Source organism: Papio anubis, chromosome 8 (assembly GCF_008728515.1).
Source record: "Papio anubis isolate 15944 chromosome 8, Panubis1.0, whole genome shotgun sequence".
NCBI lineage: Eukaryota > Metazoa > Chordata > Mammalia > Primates > Cercopithecidae > Papio > Papio anubis.
Window position 1 is genome coordinate 27,101,886 of NC_044983.1, and position 19,127 is coordinate 27,121,012.

At 39.9% G+C, this 19,127-nt stretch overlaps 2 protein-coding genes across 35 annotated transcripts in view; one reads left to right on the forward strand and one right to left on the reverse strand.

The window, feature by feature from the left end:
• Positions 1-5,115, reverse strand: part of INTS9 (integrator complex subunit 9) — a 125,576-nt gene extending 120,461 nt beyond the window's left edge. For 3 of the 6 annotated variants that reach the window (XM_031669936.1, XM_021942816.2, XM_021942818.2), the window contains exons 1-2: positions 5,019-5,102; positions 4,284-4,803 (exon numbers count right to left, since the gene is read on the reverse strand). Coding sequence is in view for 5 of the 6 variants with exons in the window: in XM_021942816.2 (XP_021798508.2) it covers positions 4,284-4,292 (9 nt within the window). In the remaining variant the exon portion in view is untranslated. Of the gene's footprint in view, positions 1-4,283; positions 4,804-5,018 lie in introns of those variants that run through there. The other 3 variants (XM_031669935.1, XM_031669934.1, XM_031669933.1) reach the window with 2 other exon arrangements.
• The window catches only part of HMBOX1 (homeobox containing 1), a 175,349-nt gene continuing 161,023 nt past the window's right edge, over positions 4,802-19,127 (forward strand). For 25 of the 29 annotated variants that reach the window (XM_031669939.1, XM_031669940.1, XM_021942830.2 and 22 more), the window contains exon 1: positions 4,802-5,089. The gene's annotated coding sequence lies outside the window, so the exon portion shown is untranslated. Of the gene's footprint in view, positions 5,090-5,967; positions 6,204-19,127 lie in introns of those variants that run through there. The other 4 variants (XM_031669945.1, XM_031669946.1, XM_021942823.2 and 1 more) reach the window with 2 other exon arrangements.

Sequence of the window (19,127 nt, forward strand, 5' to 3'; positions counted from 1 at the left end):
CTATTTTATTCGCTTGAATCTTCATCTTTTTAAATGACTGGGTTGCTGGACATGATGTTTCAAACTTAATTTCTGTCGATGTGCTCAGAATTTTTTGTTCCATGGTCTTTCGGTAAGGGCCTTTGTGAATTCCAGTTTCTATCCTTAGCTGAACTGGCCATCAGGGTACCCAATTAGGCTCAATCTATATGAATAACAGAACATGTTCTAAAATGCGCTAATTTAAAAGATACATTTCTAATTTTCCTCTGCTTTTTAAAATGATTCTGGTTAACTGAAAATGCCAACGAGTTTTCTTCAGTTAAATAAAGCTGCCTGAATATTGCATATTATAAATATGGAAGGCCACTGAAATCCTCTGAGTTGGTATCTAAGAAGGAGATACCCAAGTATTACATTAAAATGGCATCCATTGTTTTCATGTGGGTGTGTGAAAAGTCACCAAGAGGGTGATGTGCAAAGTTGGAGAATTATAAATGGTATCGCAGGAACTAAATTTGGAATATAAAAAAGACTAACTTCCAAATCAAATTGGTATGCTCTGATATGGGGGCCTTTAGCTCATCAAGAAAGTTTCCAAACTTAAAAAAAAAATTTTTTTTAACCAATAACCTTAAAAATTTTTTTTGTTTTTGTTTTTTGTTTTTGAGATAGGGTCTCATTTTGTCACCCAGGCAGGAATGCAGTGGTGCCATCACGGCTCACTACAGCCTGGAACTCCTAGGCGCAAGTGATCCTCCTGCCTCAGCTCCCCAGGTAGCTGGGACTACAGGCACATGTCACCACGCTCAGCTAATTTTTGTATCTTTTGTAAAGATAGGTTTTGCCATGTTGCTCAGGCTGGTCTAGAACTCCTGATCTCAAGCCATCTGCCTGCCTCCGCTTCCCAAAGTGCTAGGATTACAGTCATGAACCATTGCACCTGGCCTGAAGATCTTAATTGAACCACACTTGCATTTAAAGCTAATTTTAAAAAATAGCCTTGAATACATTTTGGGTATGCACTCTACCTTCCTTTTTTAAAGAGATAACCTAGGCATGATGCAGGGTGCTAGAGTTCCTACCCTCACTAAATAACAGGGAAACCTGGGTTTAGATCTTGACTCTATCATTTGTAATCCGTGCTAACTTTAAGCCACTTACTTCACCTCCCTGAAGCTCACATTGTTCTGTCTGTAAAATGGGAATACTGTCATCTGAATCAAAGGATTAAATGAGAGACTATACAGCAAATACTTAGCACATTGCCCGGCATACAATAATTGCTTTATAAAAGGTAGCGATTATTCCTTTTTCACTTCAATTGTTACTGCTTATTGTAATCTCTTTAATTTCATTCTTTAATCTTTTCTCAAGGGTATTCATTGATAATATGATAAACCTTGATAAACCTTCAGAAATTATTTACTAATTATTTACACAGAGTCTACATGGGGGAGGACAGACACAGTCCAATAATTAATAGTGCTACATATAGGAAGTATGCCATCAAACATATGACAGGGGTATTTAATTCAAGGAGGCCCTGACGAAGTGTTATTTAGACAGAGATCTGAAATATATGAAGAAATTAGCCAGGCAAAAAAGAGTGAGGCCGGCAATGGAACACATTCAACCAAGTTAAGTGTAGGAAGTTATCCTAAGGGCAAAGGAAGATACTGAGAGGGTTTCATGGAACTCTGCAATTAAAACAACTTCTGGATGCAGAGGAAAGAATGAATTTGAGAGGGTTAAGACTGAATACAGGGAGACCAGATAAGGGGTCTTGTTGAATTCCAAGCAAAAAGAGCCCACTACAAAGACAGTATTCTAGTTGGACTGGAGAGAAACAGAATCTATTTAAGAAAGTTTCATTTAGGAAGTAGAATCAATAAGAGGTGGTCATAGATTGTATGTGGGAAGGGTACTCTGGAAAGTCAATCTCAAAAATGAGAAAATGCTAAACAAAATTATGTATTTTTGTTTCATAATTATAAACTTAAAACACAGCCTATCACATATTCCTGAAGCAGTACACAAAATTAAAACTTTTAGGCCATGGGAGGACTTATTACCACCATTTGGGAGGCATGACGCATCAATCTAACTTACTGAGCAACAATGCTTTTGGTATGTTGATGGAAATTCTCAATTATATGTATCTATCAACTACCAAATAAGTTTTAGTATGTAATACATAGTTGCAAAGTAAAGAGAGAGTATGAGTATCAGTAGAAGACTTCCTTTTCCTCTGAGGCATCTTTGGTTCTTAATGGAAAAAATAATTTTCCACTTTTTTACTTTTTCCTATTCCCTGGTTTCCTATTTCTAAATAAATTAAGCAGAAGGATTTTATGAGCAAACTAAAGTATACGTAAAGTAAACTCTGGCTTTTTGATACCCTCACTAATGAGTTGTTATGGGAAAAACTATTTCACACTTCCCTGCCTTCTTAAACTGAACACACCAAGTATAATTTGTTCTTTATTGAGAACACAGGGTCTGTGCTTTAGCCAATAAGTTACCAAGGTCTTCTGCTCCTATAAGCTGACTTCTTTCATGGAAGGTCCTGGCTTACTTATCCTTCTTATCAGTTCAAGAGTCAGTCACCTTTCGAGGAAGCTGTCCCTGACCTCCCCAATCTTCTCTCAATTCCCAAAACCCTGAACACGCCTCTATTTTACCATAAACACAGTGAATTGTAATTTCGGACCAGGCACGGTGGCTCATGCCTGTAATCCCAGCACTTTGGGAGGCCGAGGTGGGCAGATACCTTGAACCTAGGAGTTTGAGACCAGCCTGGGCAACATGGTGAAATCCCATCTCTACAAAAAAATTAGCAGGGTGTGGTGGTGCGTGCCTGTATTGCCAGCTACATGTGGAGACCGAGACGAGAGGAATCGCTTAAGCCCAAAAGGTGGAGGTTGCAGTGAGCTGAGATCGCGCCACTGCACTCCAGTCTGGGCCCCACAGAGCCAGACCCTGTCTTTAAATAAATAAATAATAACTTTGGTTTACTTCTAATCTTCTTCTTAGGTTGCACGCTTCTGTAGGGCAACTGCTATGACTTTTAATTCTGCATTCTTAAATGTATAGCACACTGACCCGGGGTAAATTGCTATTCTCAAGGTTTAGTGACCCGCATCCTTCCTCTTATATAAACATCTTTACATGGAGACAATTTCAGAATTGAATCCACTTTTAACACTTTGACTACGCAGAAAACAGCTGGCTTTGCAGAGTATATGCCTGTAGCAGAATGATTATCAAGATGAGGGTAGGTGGGTTGTGTGGTTTGGAAAAGCATATTCAGATAATTATATAAATGGTAAAATAAACTTTTTTTTTTTGAGACAGAGTTTCGCTCTGTCGCCAGGCTGGCGTGCAGTGGCGCGATGTCGGCTTACTGCAACCTCCGCCTCCCGGGTTCAAGCGATTCTCCTGCCTCAAGTAAAGCTTTACAGTAACTTGGCTGCACGAATATGGATTTTAAAAGGTTGACAAAGAGAGTTTCACACCTGCCGTTCTACACTATGTTATTACTAATTGAATCGAGTTGGAATAAACTAGTCAGACCTGTATGCACAATGAGTCAAATGGCTCAAATCAAAGGTTTGAGAAGTCTCCATGAGCCAGGTGCTTGAGTTGTGTGATGTTAAGACTTCAGGTATACCGGCACACTTCATCCAGACTTGGCTCATGCAGTCCCTACAGTCTTAGAATGGAATACCATATAACACTTCTCTCCCCATCTAAATCCCAGTTAGGGTTTAAGACTCAACTTCTCCACACTCTGACCTCGTCCTGAATTCCAAGGGCAGTGAGGAGTCTATACAACAGGATATTTAATAAGTGATTACGTTCTGCCGAATGTTTTTTTACTGTCTGCTTAAATCTAGCCAAAGTCTCAACAACAGTAGGGAGACAGGCTACTCAAGCGCCAGTCGAATGGAAAGGGGTTGTTAACAGCCTATTATAACCCTAACGTGGGAGCCAGGACGTCCAAACCTGGTTAACAGAGCCCACAGAGTTCATAGGGGAAGGACTGTGACAGAGTCAACGTCTTGTCTGAACAAAAAGACCCACCAACGAGTGAAAGAAGACCTCCTGGGAGGGATGGGGGGCGGGAGAGGGAATTCAAGCCTTCTTAACAACAAAAAGCAGCTTTCTTTAGCCCACTCCACTTTCCAGCTACTTAATTGCTACCCCTCCTTTGTGACGATTCCCTGCCCAAAGTAGGAAAAAAAAAGGTCCAAAAGGATATAGCATCAACTTTGCCCTCTGACCTAGGAGCGAAGACTCACCAGTTTCATAATGGACTTTTGGTGGTTCAATAGCAGTCACTGAACTCCTCAAACGCAGGAAGCGTCTTCCGGTGCAATCTCCGCCACCTGCCAGCCCAGAGCATCGCGGGACTTGCAGTCTTTCATTCTCACGTCCCTTCCAGGGGAATCATAGGAAATGTAGTCTCCCCTCCAGGCACCATGGGAACTGTGGTCGCCTTTCCTTTTCCTCCCTTTCCTCTGCGGACGCCTCCTTCCGTCAGCTCAAATTCATCCCCGCCGCCAATGCATCCTCCCTCTCCACCCCAGCATGATATCATGTCCCCATTACGCGCCTGGAGCCCATGGTGTTCTGGGATGTGTAGTCCCGACGGCTCCGGGTCCCCTTTCCCCTCCTCCCAAAGGGAAGGCGGATGGGCACGGGGCTTGCCGGGAGTTGTAGTTCTCTTGGGTCTCTAGGCGCCGGGCTCCGCGCTTTTACTCGGGGGAGGCAGGAACTACAACTCCCAGGGACGCCGGGCGGCAGCAGGTGGGAGCGGGGCTGTTGATATCAATATGGCGGTTGTCAGCCAGACAAAGACAGTCAGTCTGATGTGATTGAGACAAGGGAGTTTTTTCAGGGGGAGACTGGGAGATAGGGGCCTCCCCTCCCCCTTCTCCTCTTCCTGCGCCGGCCTCAACCCCTCCCCAGTCCCCTCCCGACGGGCGCCCCACGCGGAAGACACCCCTCCCCCTCCCGCTTTCCCTCCTCCCTACCTCAGCCTTTCGTACTGGGACGTTGGGGAGGGGGCTCTGCCGGGCGGAGAGAACTCAGCGAGGATTCTGAGGTGAGTCGAGCGGTTTTGAAGCCGGACAACCTCAAGTCTCTTTTCTCACTTCTTTCTCTTCATTTAAAACAATTTTTTTTGGAGGGGTTTTGGGGAGGAAGTGAGCGGACGCTGGGGATGGGTCTCGTTAGCGGCCGGATTGAGAGGAGGGAGGAAGCAGGGGGCTTCCGAGTGGGTGATCCAGACGCGGGCTGTGGGGTGGGGCAGTTCGTGGGGGCCGGTCCTGGAAAGGCGTCGACTACCCCCCAACTCTTCTGGTTTCCTCTACTATGAGCGGAAGGTTTGAATCCTGGAGGTGGGGTCTCTGGTGTGGAGTTCGAGAAACTGTGAGGTGATTTGCAGGTGTGTTGGTTTGTTTGGGGTGTGGAAGTGTGTTTAAACTGTGTGACGTGTACTTGTGTGCTCTGCTTGTTTTGGAGCGGTGTCTGTAGATGAGAAGTTAGACAGCGCGAGTCCTCGCTCGCTCTGGGCCTGGGCTGAGGGGCGGGCGTGAGGTCCTGGTGCTGGGCATTTGGGCTGGCGACGTGGTGCGGGGCAGCCGGGCTCAGCAACTCGCTCGTGTCCCGTCGCCCGCTCACACTCCGCCACTCGCCTCCGCCCCCTCCCCTGGACGAATCTCCACCCCAAACTCCAGCCACGAGAACTGTAGAGATGGTGTGATGTGGAGATGGGTTTTTTGCATCCTCAAGTCGGTAGATAGGTGGGAAAGGAAAAGTGTTTCTTAATATTTTATTCCGGAACCGTGTTTTGGTTACACTATTGGGGCTACTTTGAAAGGCGTCCTCCACCCACCTTCACCCCGAAACAGTAGGTAGAGGTATCTTGTCTTCGTGTGAATTAGATGAATAATTGCTGAAGATTCGGGGGGGCCTGGGGTGGGGGTCGGGAGTGCTGGATTGTGTACGCGTCTGTGTATGTCTACTAAAGAGACGGAATGTCTGCTGTGTATCTTGAGATAGGGCGACTTATTTTCGTAGTAGGAAGAACTGTTGGAAATTATTTGCGGGAGAGGGGGTGCGCGGAAAGGCGCTGCTTGTATTTTTCTTCTACTCCACCCTGTTCTGTCTTGCATTTGCCTGAAAGCTGGTGGAATGGAACAGTGAAGAAGCATTGGGTGAGTAAAGGGAAGAATGCAGTTGGCATTAAAGATAACACTGTGTAAAGTTGAATGGTATAAAGTGATTACTGCTTTTATTTACACTGAAGCTTAAAAAAAATCACCCATGTATCATATAGGGTAGAGTGATGTGACTAGCTCATTTCTCTGGGATCCTGCAGGTATAGAAACCTCTGGCTTCCCTCTTCCTTCCTTCCCTCTTCCTTCCTTCCTATCCTCCCTCCTTCCTTCCTTAAGTCCTTCCTTTCTTTCTTGGCTTAGTACGACATTTCTCGTTCTGATGGACATAATACCGCCTGTGTCTTTTTATTTAGTTTGTGCTAATATGGTTGTGCTTTTTGTGGTTTTACCATAAAATGCATAATTAAATGCATTTATTATTTTGCATTTATGCTGCAGGTAATTAGCACATCAGGATTGCAGTGCTTTGCATTAAACTTATTTTAAAATTGTACAATTAAGTTGCTTGATCTAGTTGAATTATGTTTCTAAGTCAAAGTTGGGAAATTTGAATTCTAAATTTTTTTCAAATTTCAATTAGAGTTAAAAAGAAAAGGATTGCAACATATTTCTCACAGTTTTTAATATTTAATAACACACTAGAAGAATTTAAGATCACATATTTTGTACTTATTAAGTTCTTCAATAATTCTTATGTGACAATTTTTTTAGTGTAACGGATTTTTAAAATAAAGAAATTGGCATAATTTCTATTTCAACTGTTGAGAGTTGAATATATTCCCCAAACTTATCAATTCTTGAATCTGCCACCTGTCATCAGTAAGGGACCTTTAGATTCTATGATAACTGAAAACCACATTGATAGTGTATAATTTTATGGTATGTCCTCTAACCATTTATTTGAAATTTTTGCTGTTGATCATTCACACAAATAAGGGGGACTGAAAGAATGAGGTAGCATGTATACTTCAATTGACCTGAATAGAAAAAAACTGTGGTTTCTAAGTCTTCAGATGTAGAATATACAATATGTTGATTCCAAACTAAGCCATTAGTTTGTGATAGACCAGGATTTTCAGAATCATTTGTTTTAAGCTTGTGTCTTAACTTGAAACACTACTTTGCAAAAGCTGGAGAAAAATCCTCCATAACTACTTAACGGAGTGTTTTGTTTTATTTTTCTGAAGCATATTATTATAGTCATGGAGGTTTTTAAAAATGTTTAATAGTTATTTTAGAAGTAAAAAACCTACATGTTTGTTAATATTTTGAATTGGAAAAGCATGAGTATTTTCTCTTCCATCCACCCTTACCTCAAAATTTCTTTTTGTTTTGTCCATGAAAGTACAAAGTTATTTACTGGGAAAAGCGTTCATTAAACTTTTTCTGACTACTAGTGGGATCAAAATCATCACGTGTAAACCAAGTATATTCCTAGCATTCATTGGGGGTGATTCCGTTGCATTTTAAGTACTGGGCATTAAAATGATGTAAAGCCTTTACTGCAGGTTAAAGCATAAAACGTTCTCAGCATGTGGGAGTCATATGGTTTACGAATAAAGTAGAAAACCAGGGCATTGGTGCTTGTCCAGCTTAAAATTTCATCGCGTAACTGTGAAAGACACTTTTATTTTAATGTGATTGCTTCTAAAGATGTTGCTTGTATTATGGGAAGTTGAAAATCTAAGCTACTTTTAACTAATCTGTTGCTAGTTTAGTGTACTGCATTTAGTGAACACTATTTATGATCACAAATATGCATCAAGGAAAGGAGCCTTTAGCTGGAAGTTGAATGCCTTTAGTGAGGCTTCGTTTTCACTGCTGTACGAACAGATTTCAGTCTTCTAGCCCAAATCCTCAGTTAAAACATTGCTAATAGAAACTTAATAGCTCAGTGTTGGTAAGTTACAAAATATGTGGCAACAAATCTGTCATTGTTACATCATTTAAAAAATAGAAGCAACCAGCTTATGGCAATTTTTGTGGCAAGTGTTGATTGAAATTCTATTGTTTGTTTCATAGATATTGAATACATTGGGAATATTTAGGCTTAATATGTGCATTTTGAGTCTCCTGTACACTGTATTCAGTACATCCCACATTTAGTGTTTCAGGCAGCTACCATGTAATTTGCTTCTGTTCTTTTCATTGTAGCTCTTCTCTTATTTTTGTATACAGCTCTTTAAACCTGAATTATTTCTCTTGGGAATTAGGTATTTATGTAGAATGTTGTCATAAGTGAAAGTTGACGTACTACTCAACTTTTTAAATACATGAACATTTATAGATAAACCGAATAGTGCTCATTGAAAATGTGTTGGTTTCGTTTGTTTTGTGAACCTGCATTATTTAGTTCTTTGGCTTCTGGAATTAATTTTGTAGCTCACTTTGCTATTCTTTGGCTAGATTTTTCTGTTAACGGTTGGCTTTTACTTCTCACTTTAGAAGAACTGTAATTTATTAAAATACTGTTGTGAGTGAAAAGCATGGCTTGTCTAGAGTGTTATATATGTACACCCACACATGCACTCACACATAAAATACCTTTATGTTTATTTATGAAATTGGTATATATCTATCAGACATGCCTCCCATAAGAAAGAATCTGAGCCACAAATAGCAGGAGACCTTGAACTTTGAGTGAAGCTAGAAACCAAAGAGTAACCAGCACATGTTGTCCACATTATAGAAGCTAAGGAGATTTTCAGTGTCATTCCAAGCCATTATTTTCACAGATTTTGTTAAAATATAGTTCTCTCAAAATGGAAGCTATCGATATTGAAAGTTTTCTCAAAATACTACTAAGTAACACGTAGCATGGATTCCTAGGTGCAGCTATTCCGCCACATTGCCCTTACTGAATTTAGGGCCCATGATAGGTACAGAGTAAAGATTTTTCCATGGGATTATTTGATGTAAAACTTTTAGTTGCAGTGTATTCAAATATAATCCAGTGCTTTAGATAATTTGTTTTCCTTGACCTTAGATGAAACAAGTTGGAAATTTACTATAACATTGTTTTGGACACTTTCCAAGAGCATTTAGCTCCTGGAAGGGCCCTGGCTTTAGCATGGTTTTTACCCTCATAGTGATAATAAGGTTGAAGTTACATTAAGTTTTTCCAGTGGCTATTATAATCTTAATGCAATATTTGACAGCTTCTTAGGCTATAGTGTTTTTTTTTTTAAGATTTACAAAAAAAAAAAGGTAACAATAGTCTGATTTTAGCTTTGAAGTGATCAATTATTTTAACTTTTTCGCCCTTAAAATGGGTGGCACTAGACTCCTTCCTGTTAAGTGGTAAAATGATTCTAATTCAGTCAAAGGGCACTAGGTTTTTCTTAGAGTGTGGATTGTGATAAAAAATGTTTACTAAATTCCACATGCTGAATATACTCTCTGGCTGCTTCTTTGTTTATCTTATGTCCAGAGATGGTCCACATGTGGTGTATTGAAAATATTAGTAGCCTCATTACTGTATACATATTAAATAGTGTGGAGTTGCCAAGTGGCAGTAACTTTAATTTGTATCTAGTCACAATTTTTATAGCAAGAAAGTGAAATGCTGTGGTTACTGCTGAAACAGGGATGACTTAAGACTGAACTGATTTAAGATTTTGATAATTTAGGCTGGGCATGGTGGCTCACACCTGTCATCCCAGCACTTTGGGAGGCCAAGGCGGGCGGATCACCTGAGGTCAGGAATTCGAGACCAGCCTGGCAAACATGGCAAAACCTTGTCTCTACTAAAAAGACAAAAATTAGCTGGGTGTGGTGGTGCATGCCTGTAATCCCAGCTACTCAGGAGGCTGAGGCAGGAAAATCGCTTGAACCTGGGAGGTGGAGGTTGTAGTGAGCTGAGATTGCGCCACTGCACTCCAGCCTGGGCGACAGAGCGAGACTCAGTCTAAAAAAAAAAAAAAAAAAGATTTTGATAATGTAATAGTATTGTTAAAACATGAAAGTCTTGGCTTGGGTATAGTCACTCAAGCCTTGAAATTGGATTAAGTTCTCTCTCTTCATCCAGTCGTGAAGTCAAGTTGGTTTCATGTTTTGTATACATTTCTTTCTATTAATGTTCTCTTATTTCACGCCTTCATCATTTCTGGTTTATTGCATCAGTATCTTAACTAATCTTGTTTGAAGTTTTTTTCATTAGTCATGCTAAACTCCTACTTGGAGTATCTTGCCAAAATAAAACGTGAATTTGATTGTCAGCCATACTTTGCCTGTGATCCTTTAGTGGCTCCTCAGACTTTCACAGAAATCAAAAATTTAGAGTCATAGCACCTGTGTCCAAATCCTGACTTTGCCAGTTACTAGCTATGTGACCTTGGGCAAATCATTTAAAATAGCTGTACCTCAGCTTCCCCATCAATAGACTGGGGATAAAAATAGTAGCTACTTCATAGGATTATTGTGAGCCCTTGAAGTGCTGGCAAGTCCTTAGGATGCTTTTGGCATATTATAGTTTACAGGAAGCTGCAAAAATAGTAGAGAGGGCACTGTATGCTTTACCCAGTTTCCCCTATTGGTTACATCCTACATAACTTTAATACAATATTAAAACCAGGAAATTGACGTCCGTACAATGTGTGTGTATAGTTCTATGCCATTTTATCACAGGTGTGTAGATTGCATAACAACCACCAAAATCAAGGTACAGAACTGTTACTGCAAAGGTTGAATGATTCTCCTCTTCTTCATAAGTTCTGTTGTTTTGTCAATATAGCTAAGGAGAAAGACACCAATTATTGGATCAGTAATTTCGTTCTTTTGCCTTATGTAATACAGTCATATAGTACATAATGATGTTTCAGTCAAAAACGGACTGAATATATGACAGTGGTCCCATAAGATTATATCATATTTTAATTGTACTTTTTCCAAGGTTTAGAAACACAGATACTTTCCAGTGTGTTACAGTTGCCTACAGTGTTTAATACAGTAAATGCTGTGCAGGTTTGCAGCCTAGGAGCAATAGGCTCCACCACTTAGGCTTGTGTAAGTACCCTCTATGGTGTTCACACAACAATGAAATTGCCTAATGGTGCATTTCTCAGAATGTATCTCTGTCATTAAGTGTTGCATTGGCACATCCTGAAAGTTTTTATGAAAAATTCCAATTAAACTTTCTTTTAAAAGTTTATTTTTTAGATGAACTGACATTGCAAGCATACCAATTTTTTTTGTTATAAGAATCTAAATATTGGCTAGTTTGTTTTTGTTTTGTTTTGTTTTGTTTTTGAGATGGAGTTTCGCTCTTTGTTGCCTAGGCTGGAGTGAAATGGTGTGATCTCAGCTCACCGCAATCTCTGCCACCTAGGTTCAAGCGATTCTTCTGCCTCAGCCTTCCTGAGTAGCTGGGATCCTGCACCACCATGCCCAGTATTGTATTTTTAGTAGAGACGGGGTTTCTCCATGTTGCTCAGGCTGGTCTCGAACTTCTGTCTCAGGTGATCCGCCCGCCTAGGCCTCCCAAAGTGCTGGGATTACAGGTGTGAGCCACCGCGCCAGGTTGGCTAGTTTTTTTTTTTTTTTTTAAATGAGGAATTATAATATTAGGACCCATTAAAATTTTCTGGTAAAAGTTAACGATAACTTTGAAATTGTCCACAAATGTGTAAGATTTAAATGAGGCTGGGTTTGGTGGCTTAGGCCTGTAATCCCAGCACTTTGGGAGGCCGAGTTGGGCGGATCATGAGGTCAGGAGTTGAGACCAGTCTGACCAACATGGTGAAACCCTGTCTCTACTAAAAATACAAAAATATAGCTGGGTGTGGTGGTGTGCACCTGTACTCCCAGCTACTCAGGAGGCTGAGGCAGGAGAATCACTTGAACCCGGGAGGTGGAGGTTGCAGTGAGCCCAGTTCGTGCCACTGCACTCCAGCCTGGGCGACAGAGCAAGACTCTGTCTCAAAAAAAAAAAAAAAAAAAAAGAAAAAGATTTAAATTTTAATGAATTCAAGGCTTACATGATATGTTTCTTGCTAGAGACGATATGTTAGAATCTGTGTTAGATAGCCAAAATTATAGCTATTTTGACATTAGTTTGGTTTTGACAGTGTTAATGCAAACTTGTCAGATTAATTGATTGTCAGCATATGTCATAGTTTTATTTTGTACTTATTGCAAGGGAACTAGCTTTAAAGAAAGTTAATTCAAAGATATTTTCAGAAAAAAGATCTTTACAGAATAAAAAGGGAGGTTATAGTTACTATTTTTGTTAGGTACAAGTTAAAGGATAGTTACACGGTTGGTTATACTTTGCTGCCCCTTAATCAGCCATATGATTATAAAGCCTGTCTTAAAAAGATGAGGCTGTTAATCCAATATACTATCGATTATTATAGACAACAACAGAAGTCTGCTTTGAACAGGCTAACAAAATATTTTCAAATGTATTCACAAAGGTAGATCACCTGATTTTTGTCTTCTCTGGGTTTGAGACAGTTTTCCATATGTCAATACTGTGATAATTTCCATTGAAAAAAAGACCAATTAAAGTTTCATTTGTTTCATTAGTAGGAATACATCAATATAAATATTGATGGCACTTCCTGATAAATAAGATTCATATTTATAAAGCTTTTTGGCTACCTGTGATTTCAGTTTTTTCCTGGTAGAATTATTTTTTCCTCCTTGGATTTATGTTTCTAGCTTTTTATTTGTCTTGGTGTACCTTCTAAAAAATAATGCTTTAATTAGGGATCATTTGGCTTCAAGGACAGGCTGTTGTAGGGATTCAGCTGTTTTGGGTTGAAGAAGAGTGACTAGACCTTGTGTGAATGGGAGAACTGTTAGGAATCTGAGAAGCTAGTCTCTCAAGCTCTCTGGTGTTAAATGGTTTCTTGTCTCAGCATCTCCTTCCATGTCTGCTTCATCTCCCTTTCTCATGTCTTCCTTCCAGTTCTGTTTGTCTTGCCCTGGTTTTTCATAGTCTCTGCTTCTCCAAAGTTCTGACTGGAAAGTGGATTTGATTGCCATGGTATTGACTTGAACTGTTCTTTCAACTAAAGTTTACCTGTTGGTGGTGACAGTATGTTTCTTTTAGTTCAGTTGGGAAGAGAGAAATTGGAATGCATTGCATGACCACCGTGACTTAAATGCCTGTCCTTATCCCATGACCTTGGTGGGTAGGGTGGAAAGCACCTTTTGTATGAGGCTTAAGCTTTTAGATGCTTTATATGAGGAGGGTTTTCTTGTTGGGGTTGAACAAGGCACTCAGTTAAACATGTCAAGTCTAGCAGTGCATGATGAGGTACTTTGTGGGATACAAAGGTAAGTTGGATTTAATCCTTTTCTGCAAGGATCAAACAGTTTGCTGGAAATAGCAAAAAGACTCCTATAATTTAATATTGGCTTTTTATTCTAGTCACTTCAGGCAAACTAGAAAGATGACAAAGTAGGACTGTAAGAACTAGGTAGGATTAAGGAAGGAGAATGAGAGGTAGCCCTGGATACATGAATGTACTATCTCTACAATTTGGATCACTGACCTACTAAGCATGAAAGCATCTAGAAGCCATGTATCAGGATCCTCATTGTTGCTATCAAAGACTATCCCTTATTGAATAAAGAAGCTCTTATTCATATCAAGCAGACATTCTTTTGTCCCATCGTTAAGATCTAGAGACATCTTAGGAGAACTCATTTCATCACTATTCTAGGAACTGGAACATTCTCATAGGTACCCTCTATCTATATAGTGACAGCTATTCTCTTAGCAAATGTCATTCATCCCTAACAAGACAATTTGTGCCTTCTTACTTTAGAGGCAATAAGCAGGAATTCAAATAGTTGAGTCTGTAGTAGTGAGCATCTTGTTCTCTGCAGATCTGGCAACAAGAGAATTGACATATTGGGTCAATCCAATGTCCAGTCAACAGCATATGTGATATTTAACAAAAGCTCCATGAGTTCAGGTAAAGGAACTGGACCTTTTTATTCCTATGTCAGTATTGGAGTTTATATGGACTTCAGAGCTAAAATTTCCAAAGCTAAGTCTTTATTATATTACCAAATCAGGGCCAAGATTTTTAGAAATAAGTACAAGTCAAGGGTAGGCAACTAAGGAACCTAGAAGATTGGAGTCACATTGCAGATCCACAGGAGATAAATAGATGGGGAGTCACAGAGTTCTAAGCACTTAGGCTACAACAGAAGGAAACAGTGATCTCAACTTTTGTGCTGAAGAATTGCCTGGAAAAAGTATTAATATTTTAGTTTCTGGCTGGGCGCGGTGGCTCATGCCTGTAATCCCAGCGCTTTGGGAGGCTGAGTGGGGCAGATAATGAGATCAGGAGTTCAAGACCAGCTTGGCCAACATGGTGAAACCCCATCTCTACTAAAAATACAAAAAAATTAGCTGGGCATGGTGGCGCACGCCTGTGATCCCAGCTACTCAGGAGGCTGAGGCAGGAAAATTGCTTGAACTGGGACCTGGGAGACGAGGTTGCAGTGAGCCGAAATTGCGCCACTGCACTCCAGCCTGGGCTACAGAGCAAGACTCCGTCTCAAAAAAAAAAAAAAGTTGTTTCCTGAGCCCTACCCCCAGATTCCTAAAATCTGAGATGGGCCTAGGAATATATATCCTTCATAAGTATATCAGGTAATTCTAATTGGTAGAGTCCTCAGAATACTTGGAAAGTGCATAGACAGCATAATACCTACTTAGAACCTATTATGTGCTTTGTTCTGTGGAAGTCTCAAATATCTGTTTATAATTGGGAGTGTTTCTTTCCTGATATGTGCCTGCCTCATATTAAACACTATGTCCATCCTCTCTGATTGCTTATGTCAGTAAATCGTGACATGGGATATATTTTGGGTAATTATGATTATTTTTCTAGATGTCGTACTTAATAGTATTATGCCCTAAACATCTAGTTTTTATGGTTATGGCATCAGCTCATTTTCCTTTTTTTTTTTTTTTTTTTTTCTTTTGAGATGGAGTCTCACTCTGTCGCCCAGGCTGGAGTGCAGTGGCGCGATCTTGGCTCACTGCAAACTCTGCCTCCCGGGTTCACGCCATTCTCCTGCCTCAGCCTCCTGAGTAGCTGGGACTACAGGCGCCCGCCACCGCGCCCGGCTAATTTTTTGTATTTTTAGTAGAGATGGGGTTTCACCGTGGTCTCGATCTCCTGACCTTGTGATCTGTGCCCGCCTCGGCCTCCCAAAGTGCTGGGATTACAGGCGTGAGCCACCGTGCCCGGCAGCTCATTTTCTTAAACTCTGTATTTTTATATATGAACTCTTAAGAAGACAGTCTTTTTTTATTCCCACCTTTCGTCATTAAGTCCTCCTTTATTCTAATTTTCTGGATCTAGTAAGCAAGTTTTTTGTTTGTTTGTTTGTTTTTTAACTTATATACTTTGGAATATCAGCCATCTCTTGAACCTTTGCCCTCACGAATTAAATTTCTCACCTTTTTTTTTTAAGGTCTGTCATTCTTTTTGGAGTCTTAATTACTCTTAGGATATTGAGCTGGTTGAAAACATGAACTTTGGAGCTGTATTGTCTAGGTGCAAATCTGATCTCCACTACTTAACCCTGTAATTTTGTGTAAACCTCTATGTGTCTCATCTGTAAACTGGGCATAGATAAATAATAGTATTTATTCATTTACTAATAGGATTCTTGTGAGTATATGAGGCATCATTTGCTAAGTGCTTAGAGTAGTGGTTGTTACACCTTATCTTATTATTAGTTGTCCTGTTCTTCTTTTTCCAAGGTAATACTTACTCCCCTCCTTAATCTTTAGAATTCTCATTTGTTGTAAATAATCTCTTTCTGGCTAATTTATTTTGTCTTTGTGCATTATTTATTTTCTTCTCAGTTTTCCTTTTGTAGCTCTTAGCTGCATTAGATATAATATTTCCCCTTAAAATTCTTTCTATACAAGTCTTTCTTCCATCATTCTTTTCTCTCTTGTTAAAATTACCGCTGGTCTTGAAGTTCCTAGAATTAAAGGCTTTAAATCTCCCTTTAGTACTTTTCTTTTTGTTCTTTTTTCCCTTCTCCTCTCATCTGATTTGTCAGTGATCTGCTGATTCTTTCACCCCATAACATTGCTTAGATTATTCTCTTCCTTTATTGTCCGTAATTGCCATCCTCATTACTTCTTGTTAAGATGACTGCAGAAGTAATACTGACCTTCCTGCCACTTCCCTACTCTATTCCATGGTGCACAGCACTCTTAGAATAATTTTTATCGAACTTTTCATCAAGTCATTTAAGAGGTTACTATACCTTAGTTCAAATTGTGCCATATGCCAAATTTTAGTCCCCGTGCTTTGTAATGGGTTTGCTGACATTTCCTTTCCTCCCTTTTTCATGTCTTATTTTCTTATTCCAGAAGATATGTTCTACATTGCATTCAAATAAATTACCTTTCCTCCTGCTGTATATTTTCAGTCTTTGTTTCTTGGTATTTGCTACCCTACCCACTTAATATATTTGTATATCCTTATCTTACTAGTTAAAACCTTATACTTAAAACCCAGTTAAATCCTTCTGTCGAAGAGACATGTCCCAGTGAACCTCGACACACTTAGACCAGTCATTTACTCCACATATAAGCTGTATTGACATAATCATTATTGTAACTTTTTGTATTTATTTGTAAGGTATGTGACATTTAAAATAGTTTAGTTTTCATGTTATGTATATGAATTGGATTCCTGGTTGAAGTGTAAGATCCTTGAATTTTCTACTGACTTGCCCCTGGGAGGGGGCAGGGGTGAGGGGACTGAATTTATCCTCAGAAGATAATAAACCTAAAATTTCTGGTACCCCTGCCGCTGGTGCCAGCATTCTACAGCCAATAATACTTGTCAAGAACTTAGACACAGCAATCTGTCTAGTACTGAGGGTACTGGATCAGAGAAATGACGTTCTTTCCCATCCCCCCTTCATTTTCACAGTTCGTTTGTTAACTTCCACTTATTTAGCCAACAATGAGTGAGATGTAGGCCTACACTTTAGGAAACTCACCGTTTGGTTTCAATAGGATCAGAAAGAGGACTCAACCATGAGGCACAGATCTCAGTACTGCACATGGGGTATGCTTGCTTCAGTCATTTCAGTCATCTGAGCTAGCTTACTCATGTGCTCACTGTTCCTTTGGGGAAAACATACTGTCTTCTTAGGCATCTCCCAGTCTCTGTGTGGTCTCTCCAGTATGGTGGCTTCAGGGTAGCCAGACTTCTCACGTAGTGCCTCGGGGCTCCAAAGGCAGGTGTCCCAAAAGAGAAAGGAAGTCAGGCTTATTGTTTTTTATGACCTATCCTTGGAAACTTGAGGATTACTTCCACAACATTCTACTTATGAAGGCAGTCATGCAGGCCTGCCCATGTTGGAGAGCAGGGAACAGAGACTCTACTCTACCTTTTGATGGGAGGAGTGGCAACATTCTCAAAGAGCATGTATGATGGAAATGTTGTGGCAGTTTTGGAAAATGCAATCTGCCGTACCAAAAGATAAATACTGTTAATAATTTGCTTTGCTTTCAGGTTACAAGTGTATTCTCTCCTCTACAATGGTGTCATACTATCACTTATATTTCTTTCTTTAGCGATATATAATGGTGTCAGCATATAAAGACATAACTCATTTTTTTAAATGTAAACAAATGAAGTATAATTTAACCATTTACCCACCAGTGGACATTTAAGCTTTCTTTTACACACACACACACACACACAGAGAAGCAAAAACAAACAAAAAGCCTAAAGGCATAATATAGTTTTAGATTTCAGTTGAATTTTGTCTTACCCCAAGTTGGTAGGATTTGTGAGGGCATCAGGGAGGGCAGTGATGATGCCACTTGTGGCCTTTGAAAGAGAATAATCCTCTTCACTCTTGATTTATCAGCCTTGGTAAGTAATTTTAGTAGGAACCTCTTGTTTGGTGTTAGATTGGCCTGTAGTAAACATTGCTGTGAATGGGACTAAGAAGGCAAGAGGTAATAAGCTTTTTCCTTGTGCCACTATTCCAACCATCTGGGAATTGTTTCTTACGTCTCCTTTTTCCCCCCTTTGCTGCTTTTTCTTTCTTTTTTCCCTGCTACAACCTCCTCAGTAATCCTGTGCTTCTGTCTTGATCTCAGCAAAAGATACGGATGAGATGGGGCTATCATCAGGTACAAAGATATCTCATTTGGCACTTGATCAGGTGAAGGATTATTTTTTGTCTTTCTTCCTGTTGTGTATGCAAAAGACATCTTAAATGACTTAACTTGAACTAGGAGTTGATCAATTGATTTTAAAAAGTTGGTTATAGTAAAAAGCATTAAAAACTGATGACTTAAACATTTTACTTTAATCAAAATATATAGACGTGCACACATTTGTTAGTTATTTGGTACAGGGACAGTGGTTCTCAACTGGTGATTTTACCCTCCAGGGACATTTCGCAACATTTGGAGACATTTTTGATTGCCACTACTGGAGTGGGAGTGCTACTGCCATATAGTGGGGAATAGCAAAGGCAGGGATGCTGCCAAACATCCTTCAGTTCACTGGCCAATATCGCCCCCTCCCAACAGAGAATTCTCCCATCTAAAATGTCAGTAGTACTGGGATTGAGAAACTGATCTAGGGCCAATGCCTTTTCTTTGTATGTGAATTTATGGATTGACTGACACTCTACATCAGCTTTTCATGCATAAACCATACCCATAATGTATCATTTATTATTTCCATTTTTTTTTTAAATGGAAGGAGACCTTAAAGACATTTATAATCTATGAGTCAAATCTTAATATTTTATTTCTCCCAAATCTTTTTTTTTTTTTTTTTTTTTGAGATGGAGTCTTGCTCTGTCTCCAGGCTGGAGTGTAGTGGCGCGATCTTGGCTCACTGCAACCTCTGCCTCCCAGGTTCAAGCGATTCTCCTGCCTCAGCCTCTACAGGTGCGTGCCACCACGCCCAGCCGATTTTTGTATTTTTAATAGAGATG